We start from the raw sequence: 14,474 nt of genomic DNA, 5'->3' as shown, positions 1-14,474 counted from the left end.
GTCAGTACTGTTTTATGTCAGCTCTGTCTTATGTCAGCTCTGTTTTATGTCAGCTCTGTCTTATGTCAGCTCTGTCTTATGTCAGCTCTGTTTTATGTCAGTACTGTTTTATGTCAGCTCTGTTTTGTCAGTACTGTTTTATGTCAGTACTGTTTTATGTCAGCTCTGTCTTATGTCAGCTCTGTTTTATGTCAGTACTGATTTATGTCAGCTCTGTCTTATGTCAGCTCTGTTTTATGTCAGTACTGTTTTATGTCAGCTCTGTTTTATGTCAGTACTGTCTTATGTCAGTACTGTTTTATGTCAGCTCTGTCTTATGTCAGCTCTGTTTTATGTCAGCTGTTTTATGTCAGTACTGTTTTATGTCAGCTCTGTTTTATGTCAGTACTGTTTTATGTCAGCTCTGTTTTATGTCAGTACTGTTTTATGTCAGCTCTGTTTTATGTCAGTACTGTTTTATGTCAGTACTGTTTTATGTCAGCTCTGTCTTATGTCAGCTCTGTTTTATGTCAGTACTGTTTTATGTCAGCTCTGTCTTATGTCAGCTCTGTTTTATGTCAGCTCTGTCTTATGTCAGCTCTGTCTTATGTCAGCTCTGTTTTATGTCAGTACTGTTTTATGTCAGCTCTGTTTTATGTCAGTACTGTTTTATGTCAGCTCTGTTTTATGTCAGTACTGTTTTATGTCAGCTCTGTTTTATGTCAGTACTGTTTTATGTCAGCTCTGTTTTATGTCAGCTCTGTTTTATGTCAGTACTGTTTTATGTCAGTACTGTTTTATGTCAGCTCTGTTTTATGTCAGTACTGTTTTATGTCAGCTCTGTTTTATGTCAGTACTGTTTTATGTCAGTACTGTTTTATGTCAGTACTGTTTTATGTCAGTACTGTTTTATGTCAGCTCTGTTTTATGTCAGTACTGTTTTATGTCAGCTCTGTTTTATGTCAGCACTGTTTTATGTCAGTACTGTTTTATGTCAGCTCTGTTTTATGTCAGTAGTTTTATGTCAGCTCTGTTTTATGTCAGCACTGTTTTATGTCAGTACTGTTTTATGTCAGCTCTGTTTTATGTCAGTACTGTTTTATGTCAGCTCTGTTTTATGTCAGCACTGTTTTATGTCAGTACTGTTTTATGTCAGCTCTGTTTTATGTCAGTAGTTTTATGTCAGCTCTGTTTTATGTCAGTACTGTTTTATGTCAGTACTGTTTTATGTCAGCTCTGTTTTATGTCAGTACTGTTTTATGTCAGTACTGTTTTATGTCAGCTCTGTTTTATGTCAGTACTGTTTTATGTCAGCTCTGTTTTATGTCAGTACTGTTTTATGTCAGTACTGTTTTATGTCAGTACTGTTTTATGTCAGTACTGTTTTATGTCAGCTCTGTTTTATGTCAGTACTGTTTTATGTCAGCTCTGTTTTATGTCAGCACTGTTTTATGTCAGTACTGTTTTATGTCAGCTCTGTTTTATGTCAGTAGTTTTATGTCAGCACTGTTTTATGTCAGTACTGTTTTATGTCAGCTGTTTTATGTCAGTACTGTTTTATGTCAGTACTGTTTTATGTCAGCTCTGTTTTATGTCAGCTCTGTTTTATGTCACACATTTCTCACCTTTTCAGTGTGAATCATCTCGAAGATTCTTCCTTGATGCTCCACACATTTTCTAAACCCTCCTCTGAGCGCAGCAGCTCCATCACACTCCAGATGGAGGAATAAATCCAGAGAATGTTAATAAGCATCATTTATTTGACACATTTTAATGAACAGTTGGACTACAGCAGTGCATTCTGACCTGCTATAAAATGGCCAGATAAGAGGAAGTGAATGAGGGGCCCTGAAAACATGCTTGGATTGGAACACAACCCAGAGCCAGATGGGATTATTGCAGAAGAGAGAGAGAGAGAGAGAGAGAGAGAGAGAGAGAGAGAGAGATGAACAGAAAAGCATCAGTGAATTAAATTGTAAATAATTTTCTCTGTGTGTGAGTGTGTGTGTGAGTGTGAGTGTGTGTGTGTGTGTGTGTGTGTGTGTTAAACTTTAATCCCACATAATCCAGAGCTAAAAGAGGATCAGTGTGTTGGAGTGACATACAGCTTTTCCAACATCATCATCATCATCATCATCATCATCATCACCACAGCATTAAAACATTAACTGAAATGATTCAGTTTCTTTTCCACACAAGATGTTCTGCTCATTTAGAGCTCTTGCATTTTTATTGTCTTTTTTCTTCACAACATTCTCTATGGAGTGAGTGAGTTGAACACAAAGTGTGACAGTAGTAAAGGAAGCAGGAATGAAGGTTTTACATTCAGATCAACTTTGATGTTGAAGCACATCAGCAACTTTGAGGGAAAGGAGTTTAAATCTCTCTCATCTCACACTTTTCCATCTGAGAATCTCTCAACTGCTGAGCTAAACAGTGCCAGGTTTTAGCACACACACACACACACACACACACACACACACACACACACAACACACACACACACACACACACACACACACACACACACACATACACACACACACACACACACACACACACACACACACACACACACACACACACATACACATACACACACACACACACACAACACACACACATACACACACACATACACACACACACACACACACACACACACACACACAACACACACACACACACAACACACACACACACACACACACACACACACACACACACACACAACACACACACACACACACACACACACACACACACACACACACACACACACACACACACACACACACACACACACACATACACATACACATACACATACACACACACACAGTCTCATCATTTATTCTAATTATCTTTGTCTGAATCTCGTGTGCAAATTCAACATGTCCATGAAAAACTAAACATAAACTAGACACAGTTTGTGTCTAGTTTGTACAGGACATATAACTCTCTCTCTCTCTCTCTCTCATGTATGTATGAGAGAGAGAGAGAGACAGAAAGAGGAAGTTTGACAGATGGAATATAATTAGATGTGTAGTGATCTGTTGTTACATGATATTCAGGAAAGATTAAAATAAAATACATAAAAAACAGCTTCACATTAGAGTCATCAGATGCTGCACTGTATATATACATACACTTAGATGTACAGAACAGTGTGTGTGTGTATTTATAGCATGTGGTTATCAGTGAGTGATGAATATCATGAATCACTAATTAAACTTCTTCTAACTACTCATTTAAGTGAGTCAGATTCAATTCAATTTGATTCATTTGATTATTTGACTCAGGTGTTGATGATTAATCTCTATGTTGTTGTTGTCCCTGTTCAGGGTCGCCACAGCACATTATCTGGTCCACAGGTTTTACCCCAGATGCCCATCCCTGTGCAAACCCCCCCCCCCCCCCCATTTTATCTGGGCTTGGGACTGGTGCTGAGTTAACCCTTCATTGGCTGGTTTAGTTCTCTGCCTGGGAATCAAACCAACAGCACAGACTCCTGTCACGTGACCTGCATGAGGCTTGATGATTACTCTATATAAATTCCTATAATCTGTACATTAAGTGTAAAACTGTGCTGATTCAAACTGATAAAAGTATTGGCCATTTTTTGAGATGTGTCATTTCAGTTCAGAAGGTTTTTTTTGAATATTTTCTACAACAGACAGAAACTTTAACTGACAGGAAGTTAGAAAGTTTCTCAATTTTCAGAATCAGTGTGAGATTTGTTTGTGATTGCAGGTAGATTCACATGACTCACTTAAATGAGTCATTTAAAAGGAATGAATCATGACTCACTCATCACTGCTATATAATAGAGAAAAGCAACTCTTACAATATGTGTGTATACATGTGTGTGTATACATGTGTGTGTATACATGTGTGTGTATACGTGTGTGTGTATACGTGTGTGTGTAAAGCTATCAAGTGAATATATAGAAGAGGAAACAGGAAGTGGGACAGAAGGATAGTAATTTCTGTGGACTTTTAGCCACTTCCTAGCATTTTTGTGGCGCGCTGGTTGGCCTCGTCAATCCTCGTTTTGTTGGAATCAGCCTGAGACACACAAAATATTAAATATATAATTATATACAGTGTAGATTTATATATATACAGACAAACACACACATAAATGTACGTGTAAATAAATAAGAGCTTGTTTTTCACCATGTCCATGATCCTGTCGATCTGCCGGTTCTGAGTGTCGATCTCGTTGCCCATATCCAGAGCCATGTGACGCAGATTCCCGATGATGCTCCCGACCTGCTCCAGATTCTCGTCCATCTCATTCTCACGTGCATCATTTGTCACTCTGGAGACAAAAACTCACCATTGGAGGGTGTGTGAGAGTTTTACACTAGGCAACTTTGTGTTGATTCTCTCAGTTTACACTATTCTCTTCTGGACAGAACAGCGACTTTATATTGATATAAAACCAGACCTGCGAATAAAACCACCGCTGATGGCCATCTGCTCACGTTCATCTACCACACGAGCAGGCTGACTGGAGACAACACCATCCTGATTATTTCCCCAATTCTGCCCTCGCTCTTTCAGTCTGAGAGAAAAAGAGAGACAGAATCTCAGTGTGTGTAGTGTGAGTGTACACTACACACACTACACACACACACACACACTACACACACTACACACACTACACACACGCACACACACACACACTACACACACGCACACACACACACACTACACACACACGCGCACACACTACACACATGCACACACATACTACACACACACACACACACACACTACACACGCACACACACAACACACACACACACACACACACACACGCACACAAACACACACTGAACACAAACTACACACACAGTACACACACACGCACGCACACACTACACACACACACTACACACACATGCACACACATACTACACACACACACTACACACACACGCACACACACACTACACACGCACACACACTACACACACACACTACACATACACGCACACACACTACACACACACGCACACACACCACGCACACACACACACACACACACTACACACACTACACTACACACACACGCACACACACACTACACACGCACACACACGCACACACACACTACACACGCACACACACTACACACACACACTACACATACACGCACACACACTACACACACACGCACACACACCACGCACACACACACACACACACACTACACACACTACACTACACACACACGCACTACACACACACACACATTTAAATGTCTACAAATATGTATTTCTGAATGGACATCATGTGAATCATGAACAATGTGCAAAGTGTAAAAAATAATCACATGACTGATTTATACAGAGAAGCAAATCAGAAAGCATTTTATAAAATCTGCTCAGAGTCACTGGGAACTTTTATTTTTTAATTAAATAGAGAAAAACCTTTGTGTCTTTCTCTGTTCAAACAGCTACCTTTATAAAAGCATGACATTACTGCTTCACTTGTATTTCTGTACATTTTGTATTTCCTGTTAAATAAATAGCTAAAGTCTGCATGAGACGTGACGTACTTGTTACAGGGACAAGGACAGAGTCCACAGAGGTTCCCCAGGTCCGTCAGGTTCTTCTCTGCCTCCTTCATGTCCTTGTTGATCTGATCCATCCCTTCTTCAATACGCTCCAGTTGTTCTGAAATTAATCATGAGTTCAGTTAAAGAACAACACACACACACACACACACACACACACACACACACACTACACACACACGCACACTACACACACACGCACTACACACACACACACACAAACACGTGAGTGGCAGTAAGGCATCTGCTCCTTTAGAGATGGAGCATTTAGAAAGGTGGCAGTATTTTGAGCAGAGCTGCAGACGAGGTACAGTCAGTGATTATACACCTACAGAGTGACTGTTAATTATTGACACTTTACAGTAATTACTCAGATAATCCCTGTTTAATGATGATCCTCGTTAACATAACGTGTGTCTCTTTGTGTGTGTGTGTAATTGTGTGTGTGTGTGTGTGTGTAATTGTGTGTGTAATTGTGCCTCGAGCTTGCTGTTCTCCTGTTGGTGATTTTAGATGAATGACGTAGCAGCGTCACACTCTTTAATCAGATTCCTCACTCTGACTGACTCTGTGACTCAGTTTTAATACAAAACACATTGCACATGAGTCAGGATTATGGAGGCCAGAATAAGAGGAATAAGAAGATGGGGAGAAATTGAACAGCTGTTCTTCTGCTCAGAGATGAAATGGACTCTCTTTATGACTCAGATAACCACAGAAGCAGAAAGTTAGGAAGCTCTCCTCGACCCTGAGATCATCACATGACGTCTGGTCAGCTCGGTGCCTCACACCTTCATCAGTAAAGCTTATTTTTCTGCTTCTCACCTCCCTGTTCATCCAGCATAACCAGAGTCCTGATGCCAGCATCTTTACTCTGAGGCAGGAGACACAGAGAGAAACAGAAGGACAGAACGGAGAGGAAACAGAATCAGTCACTGAAACACCAGTATTTTAAGTGAAGATACTAAACTCTGTGTTTCTCACATCTCTCTGTATCACTACAATCCTTAGCATCTGCTAATGCTGTGTTAGCTCATTAGTCATTAGATAGTCAGATAGTCAGATAGTCATTAATCTGAGTCTAATTAAATGTGTTAAAAAAGATCTTAAAGGAGAACATGGTGAATAAATGTTGGCTCTGCACTTCCTCCTCTCTCAGGTCCACGCCGCTGAGTAACTCAGTTTTCCACCTGTCGTGTGTTGATGATGATGACGATCACAACGCCCAGCAACCACTCGTCCCCATGAGGAACAGAATTTATTTGACTTTAAATTGTTCATTGTAAAAGAGCATTGAATTAGAGCAGAGTGTTCGGTTCGAGAGTCTCACACTTCATTATGAAAAATCAGTCAAGTGGCAGAAAAGTGGAGACTAAAATTAGATTACAGCAGTAAACAGCACAGCGGAAATGTGTGTGTGTGTGTGTGTGTGTGTGTGTGTGTGTGTGTGTGTGTGTGTGTGTGTGTGTGCAATAATTCCCCCGAGGACAATAAAGCTCTATCGACCTAAATAGACCAGATGATCCTCGTTACCTCGTCACAAGCTCACCTCATTTCATTATTTCATTACAGGAACAGAAATCACACATCTGACACAAATAAAGTTTTATTTATAAAATAAATTTATTTATTCTGCAGAAATCAGATCATTAAAAATATTTTTATATTAAATAATTTAGCAGACTTGAAAGTGTTTTGAAAATGACTTGATTAGAACATCAGATATTGATGATACATCAGATATTACATCAGATATTACTGCTCATACATCAGATATTAAATAAAAATCAAATCTTTTTGAATCTTTTATATTGAATCAGTTTGTAATGTATGTTTAAGGTTTAATAATTAATTTCAGACACAAAATATCACCTTCACTCTCACATAGGAAGTGACATCACAATAATATGCTGAGAAATATTAGATGAAATATCTGATGTGTCAATAATACTCAAAGAAACATGAATCGACTCACTGAATCAACTGAATTAATTCAAGTAGCTGTATTGAATCAGATCAGAGTAACAAATCTAACCAGTGTATTGAATCTAATCACAGCAGCTAAACACATTGAACTGATTATTGTGTATTGATGTATATGTGAGTGCTCTCACCTCCTCCACCAGCTGTAGCATGCGCCGAGTACTCTCTAACGACTGCAACACACACACACACACACACACACACATTACACAATGCCTTACACATGCATCTGATTAATAAAACACACAAAAGAGAAAACACACAAACATAATTTTTTTTTGATTGATTATTCACTCATTTGATCATTTTCTTTATAAAACAGATCTTTTATTTGTTCAAGCCTAATTAATATACATCAATCACATCACAGTCCAGCACATGGAAAAATATAAATGTATAAAATGTATATTAATAAAACTTCTATATATGTAGAAATATATATATATAATATAAGATAAACTTCAAGTCCTTCAAGTTTCTGTGCACGATCATTTCCCAAGACCTGAAATGGGAGTCCAACATAAACTCCATCATCAAAAAGGCCCAGCAGAGGATGTAGTTTCTACATCGATTAAAGAAGTTTGGTCTGTCACAGGAGCTGTTGGTGCTGTTCTACACTGCAGTCATTGAATCTGTCCTGTTCACATCCATCACCATCTGGTTTGGTGCAGCAACTAAACAGGACAGGAACAGACTGCAGCACACAGTAAAAACAGCAGAAATAATAACTGGTGCCCCCCCCCTGCCCACCCCCCAGGACTTGTACCACACAAGAACCAGAAACCGGGCAGTAAAAATCACCACTGACCCTTCACACCCTGGACACAACCTCTTTCAGCTCCTCCCTTCTCTCAGGCGCTACAGAACTTTACTTACTAAAACTACCAGACACAGGAACAGTTTGTTTCCCCAGACAATCACCCTGATTAACACCTCACCATCATTATATTCACTGCTTCATATCTATAAGTGCTGCATTATCAGGACTGTCAGTCATCACATCATCTGTATATATTACACACTACTGCTGCTGTATAGTGTACTAAAGTATAATATTACACAATATTGTTATTTACACTCTCACACTTTATGTACATAACTGATCTGTTATATATTCTGTATTTATATTTAATATTCATAATGTGTATATTGTATCTCATTGTCTGTATTGTCTTGTCTTTTATACTATAGTGTTATTTATGTCTGTAATTCTGAGTCACAAAACAGCTGGAACCAAATACCTTGTGTGTGTCAACACACGGCCAATAAATCTGATTCTGATTCTGATTCTGATTTAAGTTCATGTATAAATATAAATATATCAAAACTGGCAAAGAGAGCAGTACGATGTTTCTGATTGGCTGAGAGCAGTACAATGTTTCTGATTGGCTGAGAGCAGTACGATGTTTCTGATTGGCTGAGAGCAGTACAATGTTTCTGATTGGCTGAGAGCAGTACAATGTTTCTGATTGGCTGAGAGCAGTACAATGTTTCTGATTGGCTGAGAGCAGTACAATGTTTCTGATTGGCTGAGAGCAGTACGATGTTTCTGATTGGCTGAGAGCAGTAGGGCACAATGTTGTGAGTGAGTTATAAGGTGGATAATGTAGGATTATTTATTTTTTGGCACAAAGGGAACTTACTTCGTCGCCCAGCTGGTCCGCTCGCTCCTGCAGGTTTGTCAGCTCGTTCCTCATGTCTGTGTCATCCGCCATTTTGGCTCAAAACTGTAAACACAACAGACCACATTTTAACACTCAGCCTTCAGCCTGAAGCATTAAATACACACTTTTACACCACTCTGCTGCTGCTGCTAGATTCTAATTGATCAAATATGAATATGTGTCGTGTTGTGTGTGGGTATCATCTCTCCTGACACAGATCCTGAATGGGGTGAACCCGGGGGCAGAACCCGGAGCAGAACCCGGGGGCAGAACTGACAGGTCCTCCTTTATTCCATTGCACTTCAGCTTTATATCAGCGTTTGAGGACGTTGCGCTCTGACATGTTTCAGTGGAGGCTGGAAGGAGAACTGATTTATTTTTATCTCTGTGAATCGCCTGAGATTTCAGACTTGAATATTTAATGGATATAAAACACAGTGAGACGATTTCTATCTAAAAATGTGTTCTACATTCACGGACATCTCGATTGACCTGCTGCCATCAGCTGCTGCAACTGAATGTTTATACTGTATATATTTACAATAATCCTCTTAATGTGTACATCCTCTAATTTACACAACGGTCACTTACAGACTGTACACTGGGCAGCACTATTTTATGTCCTGTAGTGTACACACACACACACACACACACACACACACACACTTGTGAAACAGGGTGAGAAATGAGATGCCACGCTGTAAATGAACATATTAAATATTTTTTGAAGAATATTTCACACATTCAGCCCAGAGACTTTCCCCAGATCCCCTTCCTTTACCAGCATTATGTTATAATAATATCATAGTAAACATTACAGTAATAATTATACAGCACACAGTTACAGCTAAAGGTCTACAGGAACAACACAAAGAGACTCACATACAGAGCTGCAAAGTGTGTTAAGGATAGAAATGTCACTGTAACACACACACACACTCACAGTCCGCAAACACACATGCACATACAGTACACACACACACTCACGCACACACACACTGTACACACACAAGCACACACACACTGTATATACACACATGCACACACAGTACACACACACATTCACACACACATGCACACACAAACACTTACAAACACACACACACTGTACACACACATGCACACACAGTACACACACGTACACACACACACATACACACACAGACACTGTACACACAAACACACACACAAACACACACTGTACATGGCTTTTGCAGGTGAAAAACCTGAGGACGTCTGTGTACCACCCCCAGACAGATGGACTTGTAGGGTGCTTCAACCAAACCCTAAAGCAGATGCTACGAAAGGTGGTAGACCAGGAAGGATGTAATTGGGACCTCCTCCTTCCTTACGTCCTCTTCGCTGTCAGAGAAATGCCCCAGGTGTTCACAGGCTTCACGATCCTATTCGGATGGCGCCCACGTGGCATGTTGGACGTGGCTCGGGAGGCCTGGGAGGAACAACCCTCCCCCTTCCACTCCGTCATCGAATTCATCCAGGACATGCAGGCACGGATCGAGCACGTCGGGCCCATCGTGAAGCCCAGGGTGCGCAGCAAAGGACGTACAATCGGCCCACCCAAGCTAGGGAACTTGTGAACACCCTGGGGACCAAGTAATGCTACTCGTTCCCACTGTAGCGCCGCCTGCAAGTTCCTGGCAAAGTGGCAGGGCCCGTACACAGTCCTGGAGAAGGTGGGACCTGTAAATTATTGGTTGCAACAACCAGGTAAGCGCGCAGACACTCAATTATATCACATAAACATTTTGAAAAAATGGATTCCCCCACCGGCTGTGGTGTCTGCATTTGCTTCCACACAGTAAGAAGGGGAGATGATCTCACACCAGCCCAGCAGCACGACCTCACAGAGCTCCTGTACCAGTTTGCGGATGTCTTCTCGTCCTGTCCAGGACGTACAGCGCTGGTGCACCATGAGATCAAGACCCCTCCTGGGATGGTGGTCCGACAGCGCCCATACAGGGTTCCGGAAGCCCGCTGTTGAGCTATCGAGGAGCAAGTGGAATGAATATTGAAGGAAGGGATTATTGAGGAGTCTGCCAGCCCTTGGTCCAGCCCCATTGTGGGACGGGTCCATTCGCCTCTGTAGGCTCAACCAGATCTCGTATTTTGACAGCTATCCCCTCCCCCGAGTGGATGACCTGGTGGAGAGTTTGGGGAAGGCCTGGTTCATTTCCACCCTTGACCTGACAAAGGGCTATTGGCAGGTGGTCCTTGCACTGGAGGCGAAACCAAAGACGGCATCCAGCAATGCAAATGGCCACTGGCAGTACCGGGTCCTTTCTTTTGGCCTACGTGATGCTCCGGCCACCTTCCAGCGCCTCATGGACATCGTCCTCCGACCCCCCGCACTTTCGCTGCCGCCTACCTGGACAATGTGGTAGTCCACTCCTCCACCTGGTCCGACCACCTGTTCCATCTGGGGGAGGATCTTGGAGCCCTCTGGACAGCTGGCCTTACGGAAAATCCGCATAAGTGCCACCTGGGCCTGTCCGTGGCCCAGTACCTGGGATATTGCATCGTCTGGGCTGCTGAAGCCAAAAGAGAAAAAGGTCCAGGCCGTGAGAGAATACCCCCGACCCACTACAAAGAAACGGGTTTGGGCCTTTTTGGGATTGGCGGGCTATTACAGACATTTTGTGCCTAATTTCTCCTCTTTATCGGCCCTCTCTCAGCTCTAACCGAGAGAGGTCAGCCGGACTGGGTGCACAGACAGCACAGAAAGGGCATTCCGCCAGTTCAGGGAGGCCCTCACCACCCAGCCAGTACTGCGGAATCTGGATTTCGTTTTGCCCCTTCACGCTACAAACAGATGCATCTGAAACGAGGCTAGGAGCCGTCCTTTCACAGGAGTTTGATGGGAAAGAGCACCCGGTCCTCTTTATCTCCCGGAAACTGACCCCCGGCAAGAAAAACTATGACGCCGTGGAACGAGAAGCCCTGGCGATCAAATGAGCCATTGAGGACCTGCGGTACAATCTGGCAGGGTGGCACTTTACCCTTGTGACGGACCATGCCCCTCTGCTCTGGATGGCCAAGGCAAAGGACACCAATGACAGGGTAACTATGTGGTTCCTCTCTTTACAAGATTTCTCGGCATGGGCACGCTGATGGCCTTTCGAGGCGCAACGGCCTCTGGGGATGACTGCTACCAGGCGGGGGCTCAGAGCAAAGGGGGGGGCCTGTGATGGCGGCGCCATTCATGGAGGAAAAACCGCTCTTTGACCTCTGCATCGGCAGCCAAGAAGAGAGAGAGTGTAAAAGGCGGGGGTTCAGCACCTTGGCCAGCGGCGCTGAGCGCGAGCTCGCAAACTTCAGCACCATGGCCAGCGCCGCTGGGAGTGAGAGTGAGGCGGGGCGGCAGAAACTCCCGCCAAAAAGCACGGGCCAATCAGGAGCGCCGCTGGAGCGTTCACCCTCCAGGAGGAGAGCACAGCAGAAAGCTAGGGAGAGGTAAAGGGGCCTGATGGAACAGATGGATGTTGTCTCTTTGATATTCTTTTTTCAGAAACCTCCAGCTGATCCAGGACTTTAGCTTGCCGACTGAGCCTACGCTACGCTCCTGGAGAGGACGGCTTTCACTGCCCCTTTCACTGCCATCCCCCTTCTGCTGCCTAGGATTGGAGCCTGGATTTCTGCCCAAGCGCCCCTATAACCCCTTAATAACCCCTTAAAGGAAGGAGCTATTTATTTTCTCTTTATCACTGAATTCCTGCTGCACTAAATTGCACTAGAAATTGCACTAGAAAAATAAAACCATGACACTGCTTGTTCTAATCCCATTTCTGTGCCTCTTCTTCTGTGTCCCATCTCTCTAAGTGCCCTACAAGACAATGTGTACACACACTGTACACACTGTACACACACACAAACAGACAGTACACTCTGTATACACTGTATACACACACTGTACACACTGTACACACACACAAACACAGACAGTACACTCTGTATACACTGTATACACACTACACACTGTACACACACACACAGACAGTACACTCTGTATACACTGTATACACACTGTATACACTGTACACACACACTATACAAACTCATACACACAGTATGCACACACACACAGTACACACACAGTACACACACAGTACACACTGTACACATACACACTGTACACACTGTATACACACACTGTACACACTGTACACACACACTGTACACACAAACACTCACATACACACACACATGCAAACACACTGTACACACACACACACACACTGTACACACAAACACTCACATACACACACACACACACACACACACACACACACACACACACACACACACACCTCCTGTCCTCATATGACAGTCCACCATTAGATTATATTTCAAATACCCCATTATTTTTCTGACAAGATCCTCTCTCGGTCTCTCTCTTTCACTCACTCACACACATACACAGACATATAGGTACACACACACACACACACATTTAGTGTTTTTGGATAATGCTCAGCTGTCACTCTGTTGCTAGGAGACAAACATAATTCTGGTCCTTTGTTGTTAAATGACATGTTCCACTGTTTTACTGATGCATGTGAGCTGAACACACACAGTATAAGTGTAACTATGGCTAACTTTCACCTTCACTCTCTAATTACACTTCATTACTCATCTGGAGCTCATTTGAATATTTAAATCTCAGCAGAGCTTCAGTCTGGAGGGAAAAGTCTCTGTCCAGCCGACAGCACTCCAGATAATAATCTTTGTGTGTGTGTGTGTGTGTGTGTGTGTGTGTGTGTGTACTGTGTGTGTGTGTGAATGTGTGTGTGTGTGCTATGAGTAGTGTGATGGGTGAAAGAATATAAAAATGGCTTTGAGATTTGCTTTTGTCTCTCATCTGAACTGTGACAGTCTTTCAGTTGTTTAGTCAAACATCTGTATTCACACACATCTGTATTCACACACCACATCTGTATTCACACACATCTGTATTCACACACATCTGTATTCACACACACCATCTGTATTCACACACAACATCTGTATTCACACACATCATCTGCACAATACGTTTGAGTGGGTCTGTACTGCGTGACCAAGGAGAGTGAGTCCAGGCAAAGCAGCAGCATAATCCCTGATCTCAGAGCCACACAGAAAACTGAAACTTATTTTATTTTAATAATAACTTGGAGCTTTAGTCTAAACTTTTATACTTTTATTTATTTGTTAGTTTGTTTAATTACTTTTCTATTTATCTCTTTACTTTTGTGTGTGTGTGTCAG

General features: G+C 42.4%; 1 protein-coding gene across 1 annotated transcript in view; it reads right to left on the bottom strand.

The window, feature by feature from the left end:
• Positions 1-2,613: 2,613 nt before the first annotated feature.
• snap25b (synaptosome associated protein 25b) overlaps positions 2,614-14,474 on the bottom strand; it is a 14,711-nt gene continuing 2,850 nt past the window's right edge. Inside the window, exons 2-8 of the mRNA XM_060879222.1 lie at positions 9,193-9,276; positions 7,681-7,722; positions 6,392-6,440; positions 5,549-5,666; positions 4,433-4,549; positions 4,159-4,303; positions 2,614-4,047 (exon numbers count right to left, since the gene is read on the bottom strand). Coding sequence (XP_060735205.1) covers positions 3,979-4,047; positions 4,159-4,303; positions 4,433-4,549; positions 5,549-5,666; positions 6,392-6,440; positions 7,681-7,722; positions 9,193-9,264 — 612 coding nt within the window. The 5' untranslated portion in view covers positions 9,265-9,276 and the 3' untranslated portion in view covers positions 2,614-3,978. The remainder of the gene's footprint in view (positions 4,048-4,158; positions 4,304-4,432; positions 4,550-5,548; positions 5,667-6,391; positions 6,441-7,680; positions 7,723-9,192; positions 9,277-14,474) is intronic.

This window comes from Tachysurus vachellii, chromosome 10 (genome assembly GCF_030014155.1).
Source record: "Tachysurus vachellii isolate PV-2020 chromosome 10, HZAU_Pvac_v1, whole genome shotgun sequence".
Taxonomy (NCBI): domain Eukaryota; kingdom Metazoa; phylum Chordata; class Actinopteri; order Siluriformes; family Bagridae; genus Tachysurus; species Tachysurus vachellii.
The sequence above is the reverse complement of the archived record's forward strand: the minus strand, read 5'-3'. Positions and strand labels throughout refer to the sequence as shown.